The sequence below is a fragment of the Micromesistius poutassou genome (genome assembly GCF_964030765.1).
Source record: "Micromesistius poutassou genome assembly, chromosome: 12".
Lineage (NCBI taxonomy): Eukaryota > Metazoa > Chordata > Actinopteri > Gadiformes > Gadidae > Micromesistius > Micromesistius poutassou.
Window position 1 is genome coordinate 11,324,570 of NC_140282.1, and position 25,722 is coordinate 11,350,291.

The 25,722-nt window shown below is 47.2% G+C and overlaps 1 protein-coding gene across 3 annotated transcripts in view; it reads right to left on the bottom strand.

Annotated features, from left to right (window-relative positions):
* Positions 1–5,609: 5,609 nt before the first annotated feature.
* The window catches only part of efl1 (elongation factor like GTPase 1), a 66,265-nt gene continuing 46,152 nt past the window's right edge, over positions 5,610–25,722 (bottom strand). For all 3 annotated transcript variants that reach the window (XM_084475756.1, XM_084475757.1, XM_084475758.1), the window contains 6 exons: positions 20,714–20,843; positions 20,216–20,342; positions 19,660–19,864; positions 18,798–19,351; positions 12,635–12,819; positions 5,610–6,347 (listed from right to left, as the gene is read on the bottom strand). In XM_084475756.1, the coding sequence (XP_084331882.1) occupies positions 6,159–6,347; positions 12,635–12,819; positions 18,798–19,351; positions 19,660–19,864; positions 20,216–20,342; positions 20,714–20,843 (1,390 nt within the window). In that variant the 3' untranslated portion in view covers positions 5,610–6,158. The remainder of the gene's footprint in view (positions 6,348–12,634; positions 12,820–18,797; positions 19,352–19,659; positions 19,865–20,215; positions 20,343–20,713; positions 20,844–25,722) is intronic.

The window sequence follows — 25,722 nt, forward strand, 5'->3', positions numbered from 1 at the left end:
TCCTCACACATAGTCAGCCATCCCCACACAGGCACTTACAGTATGGGGGAGAAGAGAGTTTAGGGCAGGCGCTTTAGACAAAGACATAGACAGAGAGAGAGAGAGAGAGAGAGAGAGAGAGAGAGAGAGAGAGAGAGAGAGAGAGAGAGAGAGAGAGAGAGAGAGAGAGAGAGAGAGCGAGCTAGAAACACACACACACACACACACACACACACATACAGATGCCTGTTGAGCAGGAACTCCAGAGACAAAAGGTCACTCTCTGGGAGAGAGCAGGGCAACAGACAGAAACGGCCTTGTGGTGTGTGTGTGTGTGTGTGTGTAGTCAGGGAGGGAGGAAGGCGATGGATGAGGTGGGGGAGGGGGGAGGTGGGGGGGGGGGGGGTGGCCTGCTACTTCGCTGAACCTCCTGTCGAGTCTGTCCGAGGGACTGCCCGGAGAGACGTAACAGGAGCCAAACACACACACATACGCACACGCACACTCACACACACACAAACACACACCCCATCCCCCATTGCAGCCATATCTCCGTAACGGCCTGTGTGATGGCTGGGTGAGGTAATGGGTGTGAGGAGGGGGGGCGGGGGGGGGGGAGGTGATATGGTAACCGCAGACTGCACGTGTTGTCGCGTAGGAAACAAAGGCAATTAATTTTCAGAGCACCGGCCCACATCGGGAGCCGGACCCCCCAGTGGAAGGCCGGTCAGACGGACCACGCTATACACAGGTCCCCTCCTTCACTAAATTAAAGCCCGGTTTCTAATAACAATGGATATTGAGTCTCCCACTCCCTCGGTTTCCCATTCTATATGCAGCCTGCCAATACTGTGGACTGTCACTAGATTTTTTATTGTCTGCGGAGGGGGGGGGGGGGGGGGGGGGGGGGGGGGGTGTTGATGAAACACAGAGTTTTCAGATTTGGAGTTTAGCAGCAGAGGTCCGGCCAAAAACAAAACAGCTGCCTAGTTCATCAAGGCCCACCTTGTTGCTTCTCATTTTCCAAGTCAATGTTTATGTTCTCATCTTTAGCATCTATTCAATTACAGGGTTTGAGGGTTTAATGTGACATTAGTTCTCTATTATTATCTCACATGCTTTCCCCAAGGTTCCTTCCATCTTCCTTCCGCTGAATTCCGGGAGTTCTCCCCCTTCTCTCTGTGCGTCGACTCGGGATTTGTGCGCGGCTGTGAACCGCACGAGAGTGTAATTGCGACTGACTGACTTTATACAAATAAACCTGATTGTGCTGCTACGTCATGACGACTTGTCCATATGAAACAGACCTGATAGGGTAAACAGGCCACTCAGCCACGAGACAATTTCCTGTTTCGAGCCATCTAGCCGGAACAATGGGGGCGGCGGGGGCGGCGGGGGTGGAGGGGGTTCCACCGTTTCTGTTACAACTCCATCTCTCCCCCTGATGCTATTAAAGCAAAGCTAAAAGACCCCAGGATTAATGTTCCTAACCCCCCCCCCCCCCCCCCCCCCCCTTCTCTTCTCCACCAGGACTGATGTCTCAGGGGGGCTGCGTCGGTTGGAGCGGGTCCAGGGTAGCCTGGTTGCAGTTAGTCATTCTGATGTGCACACATTATTAGGAGACTGCAGAGACAAAGAGAGAAATGTGTTCCTGGCGGAGGCAAGGGGGAGCTAAAGAAGTGACATGTGTATTAAGGCAGCGCTACAAAGGCCTCGCCGCGCAGCGCCTCGAAAAATCGGGGGGGGGGAAGGCATGAGAGAACAGCTGTATACGCATCTGGGAGCCATTTCTGTCCCGCTCTCTTTCTCTCGCCGTGTCCTTATATTACTGTTATTACGTCTCCTGTTCTCAGCGAGACAGTCGGACACCGCTGCGCTCTTCCCCTCGTTGTCATTTTCTCAAGAGAGTTGGAGAGAGAGAGAGAGATGGAGAGGGAGAGAGAGAGAGAGAGATGGAGAGGGAGAGAGAGAGAGATGGAGAGAGAGAGAGAGTGTGTGAATGTTCGTTACAGTCCCATCAGGCTGACTCCGGGGCGATCATCTCCCCCCCCCCCCCACTCCACTGCCCCACCTCAGCTCGGGTGGTGTCTGATTGGTTTAACAGAGGAGAGGTGCTGTTGGGGATTTAGTGGACGTTAAGGAGTTCCACAGTATGTCCTGGCAGCAGGTCATCCCCAGCTTCGCAAAGGTGTGTGGGTGCATGTTTTTGTGCGCGTGTGTGAGGGAGAGTGTGTGTGTGTGTGTGTGTGTGAGTGTGTGTGGGTGTGTATGTGTGTGCGTGCAACACTAGGCTCTGCTTCCAGGCAGGATATCATTCATAATAGATGCAGGGAAGGCCTCCCTGCTGACAGCTCAACGCGAAGCTCTCTCTAGCACCACAGGACCAGATATGCACACACACACACACACACACACACACACACACACAGGGGACGAACGCACACATACACACACAAAGGGGACACAGCAAGCACAGAGAGACACACACACACACACACACACAAACACAGGCGATCATCAACAGTCCACCAACACACACAGTCACATCTCGAATGCACTCACACACCCAGGCAACAACCCTGCAATATACACCACAGTACACGCATAAATCTCCACCCCCCCCCCTCCACCTCCCCCGGTGACCGTATCCAGTAGTACAACCGTAGTACCGCTTTCACTTCAGCTCCAGATCCAAACACACGGTTAAAAAGGTCACATAAAGTGAGTTCACAATGGAGCCACACAGATAGTCGTTCAGAGAGCGTCCTCCCAGGGCCTGCCAAGACAGCTGCCTCCCCTAATGGTGGCAGCGGTGAGCCTTATAGCCTCAGCGCAACATGTGTCTCCCCCCCCACCCCCCCGGGACACCCTGCTGTACACTGTATTGGGTTTCACAGACACAGCCACGAGAGAGAGAGAGAGAGAGAGAGGGGGGGGGGGGGGGGAGAGAGGCACTTAAGAGACACTTGGTGAACGAGCGACAAAGACCCCCTTTTTACCACCTGGTGTTACCGCGTGTCTAGGGCGAGCGCAGAGTCATTACACGCCAGTGCAAATACACATGGTAATCAAGTGTAAACACACACACACACACAAACACACACACACACAAACGCACGTCCACAGAGATAGACACGCAAACACCGTCTGGAAAGGTAGTCACTTTGGCGGTAATGAAGTGAACATCCAATGGTAGTTAGTAGGTTAGGAAATGAGTTCCTTTATTTAACGTTTGTAAACGACTATCTTTTTAAATTAGTTAACCGTTTTTTTTTTTTAATCTCTCGGATAGAATCTGTATTCAGCGTGGAGAGACAGACACAGAGAGTGGAGGGAAACGGGGGTGAAACCAGCGTAAAGAGGAGATTGTAGCCCAGCACAGCCAGTGACAGAACGTGACAGGGATGTTTGTTCAAGCCGGAGCTGAATCACAAAGTTTGCTTTTAATATCATATCATTACAGTGGAGTCTGCAGGGGCAGTGTGCATGCGCTCCCACAAACCGGGTCCATGTCTAAACATCCGTACAGTTATAGGGACGGCAGCACATATTATTATTGTCTTGGGAGTGTTGCTTTAAGAAATGATTCTGTGTATAGCTTTTGGGTAAAGGTAACGGATTGGAAAAAAGTATTTTTGTCTGGCACGTACACACAGCCTTTGAAATAAATTGTGGAGCTTAATTACATTTCTGTAGGAGATCCGACGCACACACACACACACACACACACACACACACACACAGGAAGCTATTTTCATTATTCTGTTGGGCTGACCATTGACCCCTCTACCCTCCAGGATACCCTGGCCCAGACACCTGGCCAAGTGGCTGATAGCTGGGATTAGGCTGTCATCAATCAGCAGCGTGTACCCTCGGCCTTGTGTGTGTGTGTGTGTGTGTGTGTCTTAGTGTGTGCCTGTGTGGGAGTGTGTCAATGTACATGGCACCCTTTGTGGTGTTGTGTTACCTCTGCAAGACATTTGAGAGGCAGAATCAACGGACATAGACGGCATGTGCAGACAGAAGGGGACACACATACACACACATATACACACAAACACACACAAACACACAGTTTCTGGCTGCCACTGCTGAACTCCCTGTGAACGCACTCTGAGAGCAGCTGTGCTTTTTATTTGTTTTGTCGGTCCAAGATACTGCTCTGTGTTCCGTCAGATTCTCCCTCCCTGTGAGAGGGAGAGACACCAAGAGACAATAGGGGGGAGAGAGAGAGAGAGACATTGAGTGAATGGAGGGGATTATAGGAAGGGAGCATGGCGTGTTGTGTGTGTGTGACTGTGTTTCTGGTGATGGGTATCTCTAAGTGTGTGTGTGTGTGTGCGTGCGTGCATGCGTGCGTGTGTGTGTACGCAGGTCAGTCCCATCACACTGATCAAAGCAGACTGAACCCGAGGGGTGTGTGTTGGGGGGGGGGGGGGGGGATGTGAATACCCTGGGGAATCCATGACTGACTGAGTGACAGGGTGAAAAACGAATGGATGCAATGGAGAGAGGGGGGAGGGGGGGGCAGACAAAGGGAGATAAAGCAAAAATGAACGGACACAGGAAGGTCAGAGAGAGAGGGAGGAAGTGAGGAGACATCTTGACCATGTCCGATGAGGGGGAGGGGGGAGGGAAAGCATCCAGACAGAGACAAAAGGTGGAGAGAGGACCAGAACAAACAGAGGAAAAGAGAGAAAGCACACAAAAACAGCTGATTTCATTAGACTGCTCCACAGGATGGGTGCTGTAGGGTCCCGTTAGCACAGCAAATCATTACACATTAATCCCATTAGAAGCTATTAGCAAACAGGGGAAAGGATCCATAATAACCTACGCACACACACACACCCTTAGAGACACAGCCGACACACACTGAGACGGAGAGCGTGAATCAGTCACGCGCGCACCACACACACACACTTGAGAGACCCAGCCGACACACACAGAGACAGAGTCACTGACAGTCACACAGAAAAGACACACAGAGACACTGAAACAAACACACACACACACACACACTTAGGGACGCAGCCGACACACACAGTCACAGAGACACAGACATGACACACACAGAGACACTTAAAGACAAACACACACAGACACCCTTTTAAACACTGACACACACACACACACACAGTCACACATAGAAAGACAGAAAGACACACAGACACACACACAGAGTCAGTCTCTGTTTGGTTCTGTTTATTCCTCCTATGAAACACTAAGCGAGAGAGGAAACGGGAATGGGTCCACACCGCTTACAGTGGGGCGGTGCAGCAGCTCGCTATGCAAAGCAGTTCTCCTCCTCCCCTCCCTGCTGACTCCGACCTGACTCGTCTCCCCCAGCCTGGCCCAATTTGTGTGTTTTCGAATCAAAGTGTCTCTTAGGCTGTATAATCATTACACAAACGTGGAGGTGGGGAGGACAGAGAGAGAGAGAGAGAGAGAGCATGTGTGTGAGTGTGCTTGAGTGTGCGTGCGTGCGTGTGTGTGTTTGCGTGCGCGTGCGTACGTGTGTGTGTGTGTACGCAAAAGGAAGGAAAACTGTAATTAATTTTCACCACTTGACGAAAACAAAACTTGCAGGATTCCGTTTCGAAAAGTTGGGGAAGTAGTTTTTCAATTATTCATGAGTACAAGCGTGTCTGTTACCGGCCCATGTGCTCTGATGTCTTTAGGCTGGGTGTCGGTGGGGCAAAGGGGAAGGGCTTTAGGGGATCAACAGGCCGACAGTGGCGGAAGCTGTCATGTGGCCGCCCAACAAAAGCCCTTGATGGATTCTGCAAAGATTAAAGCCGTTTTCTGGGTATTGGGAGCGCAAAAAAAAACACTGTACACAGTTTCCTGAACTACATTTCAAAACAGATGGCCGGGCGGAAGTGTTCTGAAATGTAACCCGTTTTTGACGTGCAGACATTGATCCCAAACGCAGAAATCTTTTGGTTTGTTTTTTATTCTTTGAGAAAACACAATGCCTTCAGTCGTGGTGTGACACAGTTATCAAACGTCAATGTCCTGGAAATGTTGCGTGCATGTTGCACTATTGGTAGTAGCTGCTCGTGTAAGAGTGCAGCCATCAGCATACGGTGGGTTTCCATCACAGAGCGGAGGGCGAGCAGAGGTACAGTGATGGTGCCCGGGTCAGTAGTGGGTGGACTAGTCTGTTTCCGGGGTCCCTATTTGTTCTTGCTGAGGGTGCGCTGCTTCTCGGCGTGCTCCACCGTCTTCTCCTCCACGTAGAGGCCTTTGCGTCTGCGCACGGCGTTCATGTACTTGAGGGCCTGGTTGGCGGAGTCCGCCTTCTCCCCAAAGTGCAGGTACTCTTCTTCTGTGGTGGGGACCCAGTAGGGATCGCTGGCGATCACCTGAGAGGGAAAGAGTTGGTGTCAGAATAGATGGTGAATAGACTGCATTTATGCAGCGCCTTCCTAACCAGTGGCCACTCAAAGCGCTTTACAATTATTGCCTAACATTCACCCATTCACACACACATTCAAACACCAGTGGTGTCAACAACGCAAGGAGATGATCAGCAGTTAGGGTTAAGTGTTTTGCGCAGGGACACCTTGACACTGAAGAACCGGGGATCGAACTAGCAACCTTCCGGTTACAAGTCAACCTGCTCTACCTCCTGAGCCACTGCCGCCCCAGAATAAAGTTTTCATCAAACATTCAATGTCGGCATTAGGTCTAGGCTAGGGCAAGGGGTCAATGTCAAACCCACGATTGCACCCATGAACCAATTCAAGTGAGGCAAGATACGAACGTTGGGCAGCTGTTATGAGTAGATGTTGCTGAAGGTGTTCGAGAAACTTAATGTACAGACAAGAAGCGACGGATATGTCTCAATACGTCCACATACAAACTCCATCACCTTCTTCGAGAATGTCATGTCATCGTATTAAAAAATACATCATCAAGCCAGCCCAGTAGTACCGAAACAGGAGCAGATTGTAGGATTAATTCCATGCACCCAGGCCTTTTTAATCAATGGACCGTGGCACACAGGCATTGCATCGAGGTAACAAAGAAACGTGGTTGCTCTTGGTTTGAAATTAGTATTACCATCGCCCTTTGTCGCTCGCAAAGACTCAAGGGGGGCACCGTTTATGTAAAGCCCGTACAGCATCTCGCTATGAAACAGAACATATATCAGCAGCTGTTGGAGGGGGAGGGGGTGTTGGTGATGCAGTGCCTGCTGCACCGTCCACACAAGAACCAAGATCTCAATGCCATGAACTGAGGTACACACAACAATGGCTGTACCAGCGCTAGCGGTAGGACTCCTGCACCTGGAGCGGAGGGGCCTGTAAAGACCCAGCCCGCAGTGGCACTGGGACAGATGGCAGAGAGGGAGCTGCAACAATGGGCAGACCACAGGGGCTCACACACACACAGACACACACACACACACACACACACAGACACACACACACAGGGCCGCACATACACACACACACACACACACACACACACACAGGGGCTCACACACACAGGCACACACACACACACACACACACACACACACACACACACACACACACACACACACAGGGGCTTACACACACACACACACACACACACACACACACACACACACACACACACACACACACACACACACACACACACACACACACACACACACACACACACACACACACACACACAGGCATAAGCCAAAGCACAATGGGTGCCAGTGGGGGATAAGGGGGGGCGAGGAGGCGGGTCCAACAGTAAAGTGCCTGACGGACTGAATGAATGGCTGAATGAATGACTGGCTGAATGATGCCGGAGGGGCCCGCCCAGCGCCTAAGTGCGGCACAATGCTTGACTTGGCACGCACAGAGGGAGTGACACGCAGCGGGCACGGACGCCGTTTGACGAGCATGTGTGCGAGCGTGCGCGGGGGGGCTCACCCTGCACATGACAGACGGCCCGAGACTGTTACCTAATCAACCCCTCCCTCCATTAGACGTGTGTGTGTGTGGGGGGGGGGGGGGGGCGGGTGGTTGTGAGCCTGGCTGGGGTTAATGTTGTATTCCTAAAGCCTGTGCTAACTCCATTGTTTCCGCTGCTTCTGGTCTAGCATTTCTGCTGCTATGTTATTAAACAAACAGTGAAGGTTCGTCCTCCCAGGGACGTCTTGTCCGCTGCGTTAGACGTTTCTGCCTTTGTTGACCCCGGTGAGCTGATTGGATGCCCTTGCTTGGTGAAACGCTGCCATCTATTAGGACTGTGGCTACCAAAACCTGCCCATCTGAAAAAATATAGGATAAAAAGGTACATTTGATGTAACAACCGTGTATCGCTACAGACTGTGGAGTTGGACAACGCAATACAATAACCAGGGCATGTTATTGTTTAATACGAGGGACACTGGATTAATAAACGTAGCCCAACCAAGAATAACCTTCCCTCTCAAGCACTAAACCATCAAGAGAAAAAAAATCAAATGAGCGAATAAAAAAATTAAAATTAAAATGCGAAGCAGGCCTTGATTGCGTTCCCTTTTTATTCTCTCATGGTTAAATACAGGAAATAGAAAGACTACCGTCCATATCTGAGCAAACCCCGGTAACATACGGCCATTCAAAGAACAAGAAAAAGAGAAACTAGCGCTGGGCAGATGCCTGCTCCTGAAGCAGTAACAATACCAGACTTACATTCACATGTTCATGCTGAGCGCTCAGGCTCCATTCTGATGGAAATCTAATGTAAACGTCCCGGACCTGCTCCCGTCCGGTCTCACAACAACGCCACATTCACATCTTGGCCCTGCTGCTCTCGGCTGCCATTCACATGCTAATACCACATCCCCCACCACTCCAACTGCTGCCCACGACAACTGCTGACATTGAACCCAGCAGGTTTTCAAAGTAATCAAGTGTGTGTGTGTGTGTGTGTGTGTGTGTGTGTGTGTGTATGTATGTATGTATGTATGTGCGTGTTTGAGTGTACACGTGTGTGAGTGTGCTTGTAAGAGTACATGTGAGGATAAGTGTGTGTGTGTGTGTGTGTGTGTGTGTGTGTGTGTGTGTTTGTAGGTGTGTGCGCTGGAGGGGGAGGGGGTAGAAACTCATTGTCTTTGGCGTTGTGAGTAGGCGTCTGAGGGACAACCGGTTGAAATTAAGACAGCCAACTCTTAATAAGGCAAACAATGCATTTTAGTGACGGTTTACTGGTAATGGGGTTAGGCGTGTGTGTTTGAGTGTGTGTGTGTGTGTGTGTGTGTGTGTGTGTGAGTATGTGTGCTTGGGGTGTCGAGTGACGTTCGGTGATCCAGAATTCGGATCTGGTTTCACGTTCCACCCTGGAGTCCAGTTCAGTTATTTCAACGGGATGCAGACAATGCGCAACAGCAATGTGTGAATGAGTGTATCCTCACTTGGTGGCAAAGTGTGGCAATATCATAAATTCCCAAGAAAAACAGGATATTGAACCTAAGAGAAATACAACGTTATTGAGTCATGCAAATGTGAAAAAAAAGATTGCTTTGAGTAAGTCCTTTGCCAGCATAGGCATGGGTGGGAAAATAATATATTATTGGTTGAAATATCATTCAAAATGTTCTTTTATGCGATGGTAAATGACTCAGGGGTCTATGATTGCATAGAGGTTTGTATGCAGGATTTTAATAATATTTAGTAGACAGCCAAATAGTCAAACTAACATAAATGATTGTAAAGTGAAGCACAGTGCTCGAATAAGGAATACGTCGGTGCATCGGTACAAAGGTATAGATGTGTGTGTGCGTTTGCATGTGTGTGCGTGTGTTAAATCAAACAAAAACAGTACATTGTGTCTTCCTCAACAATCCCCTAGTCTCCCTATTACTGCACATGCATAGAGTGGCTCTGAACTGCTTTGCATAGCGTTTGCTAGTCAGGATGTTTGGTGCACACAAAGGAAGAACAGGCCTGTGGCGCTAGAGCTCACACCACATGGAGGATCGTTAGGTGGAGAGGTAGTAGGGGGTGGCTAGGAGGTTAACAGGCGTTTCAGAATTACACACATCAGATCCAGGCAGGGCAAATAATGTACCGCTACGAGGGAACAAAAGAAGCAATAGGAAAGGTGTTCTATGAATGATGTTCCACAAAGTGAAACCAGCAGAATAGAGTAAAGAGTTCTCAGGTTCGACTGCAAAATAGATTAGAATTTCTCCATCAAGTGGATGCGTGTGTTAAACACAGTGTGTGTGTGTGTGTGTGTGTGTGTGTGTGTGTGTGTGTGTGTGTGTGTGTGTGTGTGTGCGTGCGCGGTCAGATCTTGCCATTATCTGATCCCTAATAAAACTACCCCTGAATGTAAAACTGGGTCATTAAACTTACTGGTTGACTGAGCCACAGACTTGCACTACAAATACTTTGATACAAACATGCTCAGAATGCGATTATGTGTGCAGGTGCAGGACATTAATGTGTAAACACACCTCTCCTAAATTCTTAGTAATTATTATAATTTGATTACATGCGACTCAACAGGCATATCAGTTGAGAACAACAGAATCTCCTATGGTAACTTCACTTTACACCTGAGGTCTGGTTTTGCTGTCAGTGTGGTTCTGATTCTGGTTCCAGCGCTACGTGCACAGTGACAGGGTAAGAAAACACGATAACACATTCTGACATCAACTACGTGGAGCTCGGCAAAGTAGTAAAAAATATTGTCAAAATGACAAAGTCTGGCAGGAATGTCACACTTATACTTGGCTTATATCACAAGGCTTATACTTGGGTATGAAGACGATAAAAAAGAAAATGGAAATTAAAAATTACATACAGCATACAGTATTTCATTTCTTGCCTACGGTACAGTGCACACTGCGGTCTGTTCTGTTCTGTAACTCACTGAACTAATTACAAAGTGTTCCTGCCTGATTGCATCAGCCACTTCACAATGAAAAAATAGCTATTGTCAGGCATGGAGATATGCCATCAGACTTGTTGTACTTTCAACACACGTTTTAATGTAAATCTGCTGCTTGACGCGGAGGCCTCCTGAGGGTCAAACTAAATAAAAACCCGCAACCACTTTTCTGCTAGCTATTTTCATTGGCCGTTGAGTATTCTAAATGGTGCGGTGTGTCTCTTAGGATTGGTTGATTCGTTTTTCTAATTGTCGAATCTCAATGGATAATCATTAGTCTTTTAGGATTGGTTGATTCGTTTTTCTAATTGCCGAATCTCAACGGATGATCATTGAGAGTTTGTAGATAAAAAAAGTAAATTCGTAGTGCATATCATTCCCTGCTCGATTCTGAGGCGGCAGACAACACGGCTGCAGAATCGTGCTTTCATCAACTGATCGTTCATCCTTTTCATTTCTAATGTGACTTTAATAACACAAATAGCAAAACTACAACATCCCTTAGGATCACTGCGTTGATGCCATGGCTTTTGAAACCACTTATCAAACTTCAATTTTTCAAAGATGCACAGCTTCCATAGCATGAGGGAAGACCTACTTCCAAATATCACAAAGCAATTAGGCGGTTTCGAACGCTGTGCAACATTTTGAGGAAATTGCACAGCAGGACTAGAGCTAATCAACAAAGACAAAATCACACAAGCGCTTTTGTGGGTGACAGGAAAAGGAGAAAAACACCAAAACCTTCTTCTGTTCATGTTCATTACATTACCAAACCATTATTGGAGCTGTTTGCTATCTTTCGACCTTGTTTAAACATTGAAATAGCTGCTGAATATGTCGGATATTAAGCGTCTAACTCTTAAATCCCCGCCTCTAGCTCCCCCAGCATAACGGTGAACCCTGGTGAATATGAACCTAAACCACAAAAAACACACCAAAAGGCATGCCTAGTCATTGACTTTTGTGTAGCGAGAAGCATTGACACACAAAAATAGACTTAAAGTCTGTTTTAGCATTTTTATGCGTGCTGTACAAAAAAGTCGGCTGGCGTGTTGAGCAGCTCTCATCGATTAGAGTGGGAGCGTTTCCTTTACGTCTCGACACAAGGCCATACAAGTTGAAGCTGCGCTTTTGTGCTTCATCTAGCATACTAGTGGTTCTATTTAACCTTTTAACATTGTATACTTTTACATCACATTTCTCTTTTGTATGATTGTCTTTCATTGTCTTTTTAATGTTTTTGGAACTTTAATCTGATCCATTAAAAACACCCCTGGATGTAAAACTGGGTCATTAAACTTACTGGTTGACTGAGCCACAGACTCGCGTTATAAATACATGTAACAAACATGCTCACCGTGTGATCATGTGTGTAGGTGCAGTAAACCTTAACGTAAATCTACACACTCGGACACTCCTCTCCTAAATCATTAGTAATTATTATTATTTGATTACATACAACTGAACAACTGAACAGTTCTGTGTTAGGCACTATGAATTCCAACAATCTCCAAACTAATATAATCGAGTTGAAAAGATTTTTTTTAAAAATTTTTTTTTAATTTAGAAATTGCAGAACTGAATTGCATTATTTTTTTTTTAATTTAGAAATTGCAGAACTAGAATTGCATTATTTTTCGATCTGAACATTTTCTATTTCACCATTTTGAGGGGAAATTACAAAGTTCTCAGTTACAAAGTGTTTTCATGGGGAGAAATGCTGAATAAATGCATCATCAGCCCTACTATGAATGGCCTTGAGGTGCGAGCTCCATACCTCCCAGTGGCTGAAGACCAGTTGGGGACTGGCCAGCCCGCTGGTTCGCTTCCGGATCTCGTCGGCGAACCCGAAGCTCTCGGCCACGGGCAGCACGGCGCTGATCAGGAACATGTCCGTCCCCTCCTTCATCTCCTCGTGGAGCACCCGGCCCTCACGCTTCCCCAGCACCCCGTACACACGCCCTGGGAGAGGGAGAGGGGGGAGAGAGAGGGAGGGAGAGAGACAGAGAGAGAGGTGGGTAGGTGGGGAGAGAGAGACAGAGAGATAGATAGATAGGGAGAGAAAGAGAGAGAGCGAGATAGAGAGAGAGAGAGAGAGAGAGGTGGGGAGATGGGGAGATGGAGAGAGAGGGGGAGGGAGAGAGAGAGGGGGGAGGGAGAGAGAGAGGGGGGGATGGAGAGGGGGGGAGAGAGAGGGAAGGAGGCAGGGGTGATAGAGGTAGGGAGAGCGAGGGGGGGGGAAGGATAGAGAGAGGGACGGAAATAAACAGAGATAGATAGGGAGGGAGGGAGGGAAAGAGAGAGAGGGAGGGAGGGAGAGAGGGAGAGAGAGAGAGAGAGGGAAAGAGAGATGGTGGGGAGGGACAGAGTAGGAGACAACAAGAGAGGAGGAGAGAGATTAAGACAAAGAGACTGAATTTAGTACACGCATACTTATCACTGTATATACATTTGTAGATGTAACTTCATTGTAAGTCTGCCCATTGATTTCCCAAAAATTCAGTCTTATTTTACGGAATTGTCAATGTGCAGTTCCCGTGCCAATAAAGTCCTTTGAATTGAAATGAGAGATACTTACAGTGTTAAAAGCATTATACATACCCCAAGAATGGCATAACCACTTTATTGGGCACATATATATATACATATACATATATGCAATAAAAATCATACAAATAAGTACGTAATGCACACACAGGTATTCCACATGCACATAGAGCTCACGGTTAACTGCTCTCAGAAGGATTCCTCGCCTGATTTACAACATCAACAGTGTGATAATGTGTCGTGCCTCATCTCCTTTCCAAACAGGATTCTATCAATTTGCAACCAAAACTGAATCGTCTACAGTGGATTAACAGCCTTCTTGTGAATGGCTAAGTCATGAATCAGCTCATCAATCAACACTGTATTACTCATTGGCCAGGATTGGTTATAAATAAGGTGATAATGATTGCAACTTTAATGTGCGGAGCAATTAAGGGATGCTTCATGCATGGCTATAAAAAATATAGGACTCGTGCAGTGCACGCACAGGCATGCGCACACACACACACACACACACACACACACACACACACACACACACACACACACACACACACACACACACACACACACACACACACACACAAAAAGGCAAAGCTCTAACCACACACACGCACCACTACAGACAAGACTCAAATGTACTTTGGTGTGGGGGATTAGCTAAGGGAGAAGTGTAAATTAACAGAGCTCTGCAAACCTTTTGTGTCACCACCCATTCCCTCACAAGCTGATGATTGACTTTTTACTGTGACCACTTAAAAAAAACACACACACACACACACACACACACACACACACACACACACACACACACACACACACACAACTGTCAAACACACACACACACACACACACACAAAGAACATGCAAACATACAACACCCAGACATACCCGCGGAGTCTATTGATCAGCTCCATCTATAGAGCAGTAGGCTAACAGTGTTAGCCCCTGGATGGATGCACATCCACTCATACATATGCAATCAGTTCACTGGGGGCAGGATCAATAACAATCATAGTGCACTTCTAGCATTCGCTGAATAGCTATAGAGACAGAGGTTGATCTATGAAGGTAGAATGGGTGGGGAGACGGTTATATCCTGACCTGGAACCAATTGGATGCACTATGAATCCAAGATATTCTTGACCGTCCGATATGAAATATAGAATCCCCGTATTAAGAATCGGAATTGATTAATGTTTAGTAATGGCAATACATCTCAATTACAGTGCCCAGTGACAGCGCAGTACAAAAAGTGCACACCTCCAGTGGCACATCTCATTGGACAGTGAGGGAAATTTAGAAGCTTTGGCAGAAGTAAAAAATCGAGAAACAAACAAGCTTATTTGGATGAATCCCAAATTCTTTCACAAAGCGTGAGCGTGGGGTGCGTGTGTGTGTGTGTGCCACCGTGTGTATGTGTCTTTCAGATTGTGTGTATGTGTGCGACCGTGTGTATGTGTGTGTGTGTGTGACCGTGTGTATGTGTGTGTGTGTGTGTGTGTGCGTGTGTCTTTCAGTTTGTGTGTATGTGTGCGACCGTGTGTATGTGTCTTTCAGTTTGTGTGTATGTGTCCGTACGTGCGTGCGATGGTGTGTGTATTTGATGAAGGGGTAGGGGGTTAATGTGTTGGTTCAACCGACAAAGTGCTACTTGGTCTAATGAACCGCTTTGGCAGCCTAACAAGCCGAGAGTTATTGTTTACCAACGAGCTAAAGAATATTTCAAGCCTCATTTTCATCTTAATGGCTTTCAGAGGGCAACGATTCCAAGGGCCGCTGTTGAGAATTAGTCGAGGCCCGGCGAGGGAGTGGGGAAGGTGGTGACTTGACATTTTAAGGAGCAGCGTCTTCTCTCGTCCTTAAATCGGTAAAAAGTGGTTAAGTGAGGGAACAAAATGTACCTCACCTTCTGTGTTCAGATTCTCAAGAGTAATGGCACGATGGTGTGTGCATCCGAAAGGCCATTGTGTCGTGCAGCAGCAAATAGTGAGTGAGGTGGTCACTGCGTTACGAAAGTAACGCAGGTTCTTAATGTTCGGAGAGACGTTTGTTGGCATTTGGTTGTCTGAAATAAAAATGTATAAATAATTGAAGGGGTGGGCAAATTATTGTTGCAAGGGCTGCATGTATGCATGTATGGCTGTGAATCGCTGGTAGCTTTAGCAACTGTGGTAATAAGTCCCGAGAATGGCTAGCGTGTTATGGGTAGATTCTGAATATATGTTGTTTTTATTATACATTGTGACTCAATGCATCAATACACATACAAATGTCCTCCTATTTTATGTTTGTATCATCATTTTCTTATTTTGTTCCAGAATCCATGATTTGAAATCACCAATGTATTCCTATTTTTTCCCTCCCCTTAGGTAAGACATTTTTCACAGGACCATAAAAAAAACCTTATGGATATCAAAAAATCAAATTTCAATGATAACATGTTTCAGAGTAATTATAATGAATCAATTATTAAAACATGTGGGCTAAAGAAATACTATTCGTCCATTGATCCCAATTACGCCAATGAAAACCCCTGGATGATACCGCGTGCGCTCAGCTTCTGAACGGCTTACGCAAGGAACGTGTTTCAGCGATCACACAGATCTATCTGATGATACGGCTGGATGGCTGTTGAGCTGTTTCAGATTGCCGAGAGCACTGCTTTTAGACTTTTGCATTACTCCGGAGCCCCGGCCTAGGCGCAACGCACGCCCGACCAATCCTGTGCCTCCACACCTGCAAGTACTTAGCGCACTCAAGCAGTTTAGCCGCAGGAGCCTTTCCAAAAGAGGTCAGGCCCTCCGGTATATTTAGAGACGTGCGCTTACGAGAGCACTGTGAGACATTGTATTATCCGTGCCCCGGTACATGATGTTTCCGTACAGCCCTAACCAACAGAGAAATATTACGAGATTCTTTTTTTGATGTAGCTCGAATCCTCAATATCATTAGCAGTGTAGACGGCGCTCCACATACGCATCAAAGCACCCTCTCCATGTCCATTCCTATTCCTCAAACCGTAAGCAGTACTACTTTATTACATTAATCGGATGCAAACTGCCCCTTACTGAATGTTGTGGGATGTTGACCAGGGGGGTGCATGACCTTTGTGCTGCATAACAGCCCAGCCGGATGTGTCTGGCTAAGGAGCTCATGGAGATGGGTGTCTGATTGGGATTATAAATGATAAATAATGGAAACCACCATTCAGTTTAACTTTGATGAAAACTCAACTTTATAAAACATTTACATAGCTGACCGAGGTTATGCCCCCACTCCATGACTCAAGACCAGGCTTGCAAACACGCAGACCAGACAGGGTAGTTCATCACAATCCCTGACACATGCACTCACTCCGTTGTAGCGCACACACAACTGGAGCGGGGAAGGCCAGACAGAAAGGCCTTGGTCGCTGGTGGAAAGCTTCTGCACACCCTGGAGAAAGCCTCTCTAATCCCAGCCTCCCGGCCTGCTGTACGCTACTCAATGTGGCCGTGAATAAGATGTGGCCAGCCACTTTCAGATCAGATACCCCCTGTGAAGGAAATGCCAGACCAGCAGTGGAGGCTCCTTATGGAGATGCTAGCATCGTCATTGATCGCTCCTGAGGCAGGCTAGCATATGTTCTTGTATACCAGTGGCTCTGTGAAGCCCTTTGAGACTGTCAACGGTGGTATCAGGCTTTAAATTAACTTTGACTTTAAATTGGGCGAATTACAAATACGGAATTCCAGTAAATTGCCGTGCCACACTTTATTTTAACTTTGCTTTTTGAGTGTTTCGTTAATCCTTTCAAGGTTTTCCATTGAATTGTTTAACACAGAAGTCATTAAAATTAAAGTTGTGGAAAAAGCTTGTAACGTTGAGAGAATCGGTCCTTGATTTTTGCAGGATTGAGACAACGTGGGTCTGAGAGAAAATGTGGCGTTCAGGCCCTGCACTTTGTGACGAAGAGGCACTTGTTTGGCCTTTATACTAAAATAATGTCTGTGTCGGGGCGTCAGACCTGATATACCTGGAGCGGCATCAAAGTCAAGTGGAGCGTCTGAATTGATGGCTGTCAGTGCCGACGCTCCAATTACTACTTGAATTCTTAGGTCTGCTTGAGAGACCGCCACCTCCTCCTGTCCTCCTCCGGTTGCCCTCATGTAGTGCTTGGCTTGGGCGATTTGTTTTTTTGCTTCCATTTGAATGTCAAACCGTTTTCTCTTAATTTCATTACTGAGTGTCCCTTCTGGTGATGCTGGAAATTCAGCAATGCTTTGCTGGGATTTAGATTTTCCTGCAACGCCAGTACTGACGCTCTGGAAAATCTTGTTTACTTTTGTTGAAGTGTATTCAACAGTTCGTCAATTTCACTGCTGCTGAAGTACTTCTTCCTACAGCTATTTTTGGTGGCATCCCTCCAATTCTTGGGCATGCACCAGAGTATTCGTACAGGCACAACAATAATAATATTATATATTATATTATAATATAATAATAATAACAAACAGCAACTCTAATTTACGATTGACTAGGAATCATAATTCAGGACGAATTAAGGCATATTTGGATAATTAGGAAAGATTGGGGCCTATCAGAGGCGTTTAAGAGAATGTTGCTGCCCTTTTTGAAATACACGTTTTAATTTATCCTCTACCTAATAACAAAGTTGCAAATATTAACAGTGACCAACGTAAAATTACTACAATTCAGCAGCATAAAGGTCATATTCAGCGGCGCGAATGTAGGACACTGGCCGAGCGATTTATGTACTGACACGGCACTAGGATTTTAACTGGCTCCATGCTATTTCCAACTCAATTCCCATCTTAGGAGACCACATGGTAAATCTCTTAGATCATAAGTTCCTCTGACACACCCCGCAGAGGAACACCTTGGTAAAGTATTCTAGTGCTAGCTTCGTCGCTTTCCCAACTACTTTTGCATGTCCTGGTTTTGCAGAGTGGCGTCTGTCCTGCAGCCAAGATATTGCATGATTACCACAGTGCACAATTACTGGCTGGGACAAGCACAGAGTGGGTACCAGCGCCAGAACATTTAAATCAAGAAAGCAGTTGGGAAAGTAACAGACAATCCAAAGACAAATATGCAACTCTAGAGTTAAATCAGCTGTGGTAGAATAAATGTATGTCTCTGGTTTAATAGTGTTAGTTCTAAATACACATAGATGATAGATAGAGAATTAAATAGGTTATTGTGCAGCAATTGAATTGTGTGTATGTGGCAACTCCACTTTTGATGGTATGTTTCAATTGATTTCAGCCTGTAACCAAAATTACACCATTTATCCAAAGCCACTTATAAGTCTCTTTGGATAAAATATCTAGGAAAAGACTGAATGTGACCTTTCCTTAGTGCCGTGTGCGGTGCTCGCAGTCGCTCACCCAGCACCTCGGCGGTGGCCATGATCTCACAGGTGTACATGGCTGCCATGAGCCTCTGGGGCCTGGCCTGGAAGGCGTGGCGACACGCCTCCTTCATAACGGCGATGAGCTGGCCCGACACCGGACCGTAGCAGCCGGCCGACCCGGCCCCTGCCCTGCGCCGGGTGTCCTGACCCGGGCCCGCCTCCTCCTCCTCCTCCTCTTCTGGGGCCGCCGCATCCGGGCCGGCGCCGCCGCCCTCCGGGATCGCCTTCCCCGCCTCCGCCCCTTCAGAGTCGGGAGCGGCTGCCTGGGACGGGGGCACCGGCCGGGTCTGGGTCTGCTGGAGGTCCCACCTCTCCACGGAGAAGCACACCCCCATCAGGGGCTCCTCGCACATGGGCCCCGAGAGGGTGGCCAGCTGGAAGCCGCTGACGATGCTGTTGTCCAGGTCCCGGAGGGCCGCGGGGGGCGGGGCGCAAGGCTCTGCCCCTTTCTCGGCCAGGTCCAGGCACTGCCACACGGACGGCCGCTGGTAGCCCTCCACGCTGTTGAGCAGGATGTTAGGGCCGTACCTGAAACACCATCAGAACGTTATGCATTATTAACTACTAGCCAGAAAGGTCACCATCGCTGTCAGAGGTGAGATTGATTAAAGGGAGCTATAAATGATATGATATATTGCGCTATTAAAAGGGGAAATGTCATGCTTTGATATTTTTTCTAATATAAGACAGTAAAAATCACGGTCAGCATCGTAAACTCTTAAAAAAGGTGCCGTTAATCTAGAACATTGATGGTCCATTCAAATTGGGCCGATGAGGTGAATGGTCCGACGTTAACGTGTTTTCTCAGTAGGAGATAGTATTAAGCTATGAAGGACCTGCGAGGCCCAAAGGCCCAGATGTGCTCCACTGCGTTCTTCCACTTGTGTCCCTGCAGCAGGGCCGCCAGCCGGGCCTTGAGGTGGGCTATGTCCTCCAGGGTCCGCGGGCTGACCGGGAGACTCCTGCCCTCCCTCAGGGACATGTTGACCTGCTCCAGGGTCCGCACCAGCTCGGCGCTAGCCTCCAGCAAGCGGGTCACCTCTGACACGGGAAAAACAAACAGTTTAGCACTTATTAGTATGGACAGAAAAAAAAACCTTCCCTGTCTTTCCATTACGCCTCTAGGCTACTGGAGTAAGAGGTCCTACATCAAAATCAAACGTTTACCCATTTATTGGGAGCATTACAAATTATAACAATAACAAAAAAATATCAAGAATTAAGTCCACTTTTGTTCAGGTATGTCAAACCAAAAATTGTTGTGGATGACTCCCAGCTCAAAAGGTACTGGGTTCGATCCCCATGTTACACAATCGACCTGTCGGCATCCTGAAGCAAGACGCCTCATTCCCTGTTTGCTCCTTAACGGCGTGTACGGACAGAGCTCCTTACCCGCGGGCAGGGAGATTGCACAGACCCCGACGGTGGCCAGTCTGTTGGGTGTGGTGATGGTCACCAGACCCCCCGGGTCAACGTGGAGCGTGTCGGAGAAACGGCTCTGAGGCGCCTCTTCCTTCACCTTGAAGAGAAGAAAACAAAAGGGGGGGGGAAGACTTGAAGACTTGTTTTGGATCTATCTGGAGACATATAAACACACAGTTCTCAAGCATTGGCAACTTTATTTTTATGCCCCTGTTGATTGCTTGCCAGTGTGATACATGTGTGTGTGTGGTAAAACATCAACACATCACACTTCTTTGATGTTGTTCATTTTATTTTGGTTACATAAATATTGGATCCATTTAATTTCCATTTTTTAGGACACTAGACATTAGGAGTCATCAAATCAGATTGTGTCAGGATTGCTCTCTCAAATCGACACAGACACAGGCACAGAAACACAGACACAGAAACACAGACACAGACACAGACACAAGCACACAATCTCACCTGGTGGATGATAGCCGTCTTGTGCTGTCTGCCCAGCTCTTCATTGACCATGTCTAACTTTGGGGGCCGCACCACAGTCTCCCTGAACGGGATTATGGGCTTGGAAGCTGTGATTTCAATTTTGGCAAACCTACAAAAACAAATAAGCAGACAAGTGAAAATAAGGTTGAATACCAAAAGATGAGAACTCGTAGAAGCTGCTACATCAAGACTGTTTGTTTCCAGAGTCGATGCAACTCTGTTTACCTTGTTATACAGTGCCAAATTCCATCCAACTAAATTAGAATATGAATCAATGATCTCAAGCTTTTTTGTTCACACTAATGGGTAAAACAACAAAAGTAAGATATAAAATGTAGCCAAAAGGAAGTATGCCAGAATTAACTGCAATCAAAAAATAACTCAAGTTGAGGCCTAGAGAGCATAGCAATCTTGCAAGCAAGATAAATAATTAAGAAGTTGACAGCTTTGGCAGTTGGAAATATAATACTAATACATTTTTTCTGGTCTAGTGACAAAAATAAGTTGATTTAAAAATTGTCATAATAGAGGATTTAGATTAGTATCACGCTCAGCCAGTTAACTACTAATGCTAAAGTTAAAATACCTGTCATATATTATGAACTTGGGGAATCAATTTTGTTTCCCCTTTCAAAAAAACACAAGGGAAAGCTGTGAATAACAAGGGAAACTAATTCTCCAGTGGGTGACTGCCACAGGCGCCACAACACAACTGCCGTCTCTAAGTCAATAGCCTGCATCAGGGCAGGCTGTGCAGCCCGTTGAAACAAAGGTGCTCTGCTTGTCTGTGTCGGCCCCTTTTTCACTTTGCTAACGACTATCCCAAAGTTAAACATACACCCCCAGGTAGATTGCTGGTACACAAATAAAACCAGCTTTAGAACGGGGGTTGACAGTTGAGGGATCTATCTTGTACGGTTGTTAGGAGGAGCGACACAGCGGAAAGCCTTCTGCAGTGGCTCTCATCCAAGTGGCACAGAGAAGGTCGTCTGGGGACAACACATGCTCGGGCCCCAGAGCACGCAGCCACGGGCTGGAGCTACTTCAGCAACCCCCTTTTCACACGTAGGCTACTAAGTGCGTCTGTATACAAGAGTGGCTTCCAGTGGCACGCAGTCTCGCCCAGAGCCCGGGACGCAACATTAGCCCGCTACAATAGCACAACAACAGCCGACCATTTCAAATGAAAATGTTGTAAAAAAAACAAAGTGCTGACCTAGACAAAACCACCAGATTTAATTGCCCGCATTCAAAACCACAAGCTTGTTTTGGTTTATTTCTTTATTTTTCTCAGACAACGTGTAAATATAATAACCAATAGCGTCAAAGAGAGGAGATGCATTTTACAGCACCGTGGTATATTGCTAATTTCCATCTGCAGTCCCAGGGGAGGTACGCATATCAACACGTTTGTTTTATTGTTTTTAACATATAATAAAACACGTCAACAAATTGACAGCAGCATCATTCCGGAAACACTATGGAATATGCAGAGCAACAACAGTGCATCAAGCCCGGATCAGCATTGCAACATTCATTATTTAGTTTGGTTTGAAAAGGGCAGTGTCACAGATACTGGAGTGCAACCAACCACAGACTAGAGGGGGGAGACTAGAGGGGGGAGGCTGAGTGTGGAATGGGGAGGAGCATGGTGAGAAGAGGGAGGGGTTGGCGCGTGTGCCAATTACAGAGTAATTAGCAGGGCAGCGCTTTGTCGAGCTGCTGGTCTGAACTGCGGCATTAAGAGTCCGGAGCAAATGCTCCTCCGTTGACCCGGGGGTCACGAGGGTGTCATTAAAACATGTGTGTGTGCACGTGTGTGCACGTGTGTGTGTGTGTATGTATGTATGTATGTGTGTGTGTGTGTGTGTGTGTGTGTGTGTGCGTGAGTGTGCACGTGTCGCGGCCTGTAGCAGCCGGGGGTGGGGGACGGAACTGGGACAAACATCTTGATTCTGTCAAGCAAGCTCCTGTCAACCGAAGGCAAAATATACAGACACAAGCACAGGCCCGAGCAGGAGCACAAACATGGGATGTTTGGACGCGTAATCCATTTAAGAGCCCTAAGCATCAGGATGCACAACATAGAGTAGGGCTAATCCTGCTTCTCCTCGGTCACCTCGTCATCGTGCATTGTGTTTCGCACTCCTCCCCTCCCTCCCCCCCCCCGTCTGGCGAGTTGTTATGGTGTCAGGAAACAGGTCACTGCAAGTTTCTAGGAAACCGCTAGAACTCGCCGTCAGGTAAAAAGAAGCCCCTGGCCATGATGAACTTGAGAATATAGGCCTGTGCTTATAGCGCAGACCAGGGTAGCACACGCAGCCAAAAAGACTGTGACCTGTATACCGAGTTGAAATGAGTTTTACACGATTCAGAGATGATAAGAATGGCATTGAAAGAAAATCCCATCATGGAATGCAGTAACATTTGGTCCCCAGGGCAAGGGTTCACTCCTTCTCCCGGACTCGCGCGCCGTCCTGGGGCCGGTGCACTTTGTGAAATAGAGCCTCTTTATTCCAAGAACCTTCCCCTGCCCTCGCTTGGCCTGCTGGTGTGTTCATCGCGGCCCCCTCGTCTAAACGGCAGCTGTTACACACTGGTGAAAGAGCACGTGTGCGCACACACACACACACACACACACACACACACACACACACACACACACACACACACACACACACACACACACACACACACACACACACACACACACACACACACACTCTCCCAACCACTCACACACACACAGCGGTGCTTTGAATGCCCGACGCGACATGACTTGGCAGTTGACCCACTTCTGAGGACAGAGTAAGCCTGCACGGGTGGGGCAAGAGAGATGGGGGATAGAGGGCGAGAGGCAGAAAAAGGAAGGGAATGAGAGAGAGAGAGAGAGAGAGAGAGAACGAGAGAGAGAGAGAACGAGAGAAGGGGCGGAGGGTAGCACTATCTATCGTTCAACTGTCAACTTAAATTGTAATGTAATAATATGGTTATGTTTAATTATATATATATTATACTGTTTCAACGTTCTGCTGACAAAATAAATATTGTCAAGGAAATGATAGCTTTCAAAAATTCAAATAAATAACCACAGCACGTCACAACCGCTGCCTTGGAGGATGCTGCGGCTGCTATGGGGTTGTGTTACGGAGATGGACGGAGAAAGAGGGAAAGAGAGGGCGAGAGAGGATGCCCGGGTAAAGTGGTCGGCGCTGTGATGTCACCGCCTCGTGCTGCGTGAGAAGCTCCGCGGGGCTGACCCGCGTTCAGGGAGTGCCACTCGCGTGGCTGCTGCCAGCGCCGCCGCCGCCAAACGAGCCCGCAGAGTGATGTCACAATGGGGTCAGCTGGGTATCAGCGCAATCAACATCACTGGCCAATCAGCCCGTCAGCTGGCCAGACAGCTCCTGCCTTGTCCCGTTGCACTTTTTGCCCTTCGCTCCTCCTCTCTCAGTCACTCGCTCACTCACTCTCTCTCTCTCCCTCAAGCCATCTAGCTCTCTCTCCCAAGCTGTCTGGCCTAGCTCTATACATAGCAGCATCAGCATTAGAAATGGCCTCCTTTTCTGCTTCAATTCTACTGCCAGCTGCGGTCCTTGGAGTACTAACTCTTGAAACAATTTGCCATGTTGACGTGTTGATACAGGCAGTGGAATCACCCACAGACCTGGCCATGGTTAAAAATAACCACATTAATGTTTTAATCCAATCCACTATTGTTTTAGACAGTGGTTTTAATGTCAATCCGCAGAGCATTGTATAGCTTGTGGTGTATAAATCTGATCAAACACTGTACCGGTTTGTGGGTTGATTTTGCATTTATGCATGCTAGTCTGTGTCGGTCATCATATTAAGCGATTACTGCTCCACAAGATGTCATCATCTCATTACATACCCACACATTTGTCGTACTTGGAATAGGCAAGTGTATTTATGAATGAATGCAGTGATGAGACTGTTCTCCCATTTCAAATCAACCATCTGAAATTATAGTTTTCACTAATATTACCTTATCCACTGTTTTCACAGCCCTCTATCGTCGATTTGGTTACTCTCTAGTTTGTTCCAACTAGAAATTAGTTTAATAACCTTGGTTGGGTTCCATTTCCCATCTTGAGCGTCATTAACTAACGGACCGGGTGTTGGAGGTGAGGGTCTGCGGTGACATTTGATTATCATGCGTAACATCAAAACCTAAGCAAGTCTGAACCGCCGTCTCTGATTGGCTGAAGCGTGGTGCCTGGTGACGTCCCTTCAGGCTACGGCCACCACAATGAGGCACATTAGCCGTGTCTGGTATTCACGCTTCTGATTAATCTCTCCTTGTTCAACAACGATTCTTTTCGGCACTGGGTAATATTCGTCTAACCAGGCTTTAAAAACCCCGGCTAAAAATACACTTCACACTTCATATCACACTCTGCTGGATCTGCCTAGGAGGTCTTAATTTGCCCGCTAGTGGATAACCACTCGACTCACCAGAAACAGTCCATCATTCCTGACCTGCGCACGTACTCAGGCACCCGGCATGTACCGCTGTACCTCGTTCCAAAAGCAATTACTTTTTTGTTGCTCACCCCCCCCCCCCGCCACCGATTATTAACAACTCAAATCAAAGCTTTCACATTGCTTCTTGAATTAAATCTACTTCGAATTGTTCACTGCGACAGGCAGCGGTTATAAAATCTGTGAAACCTCTTACATTAGCTTCAGGGTGAATTCACATTCATTGTCTATACAATACACTCACTACGTTTGTCTGTGTATAACATAATAGTACAGACATATAGATAGACAGACAGACAGACAGGTATAGTCGGAAGGACAGACACAGAAACACCTGCACACACAGACACACACATACCCACCCACACATGCTATATCAGCATGTCAAACGCTGTAGCCAAACTACTCTGACTTTCATGAGAACTGATTGATTACGGCCCCTGCTGAGGCGATATGAATGAGCGCTAAAGCACAGGCCTCTA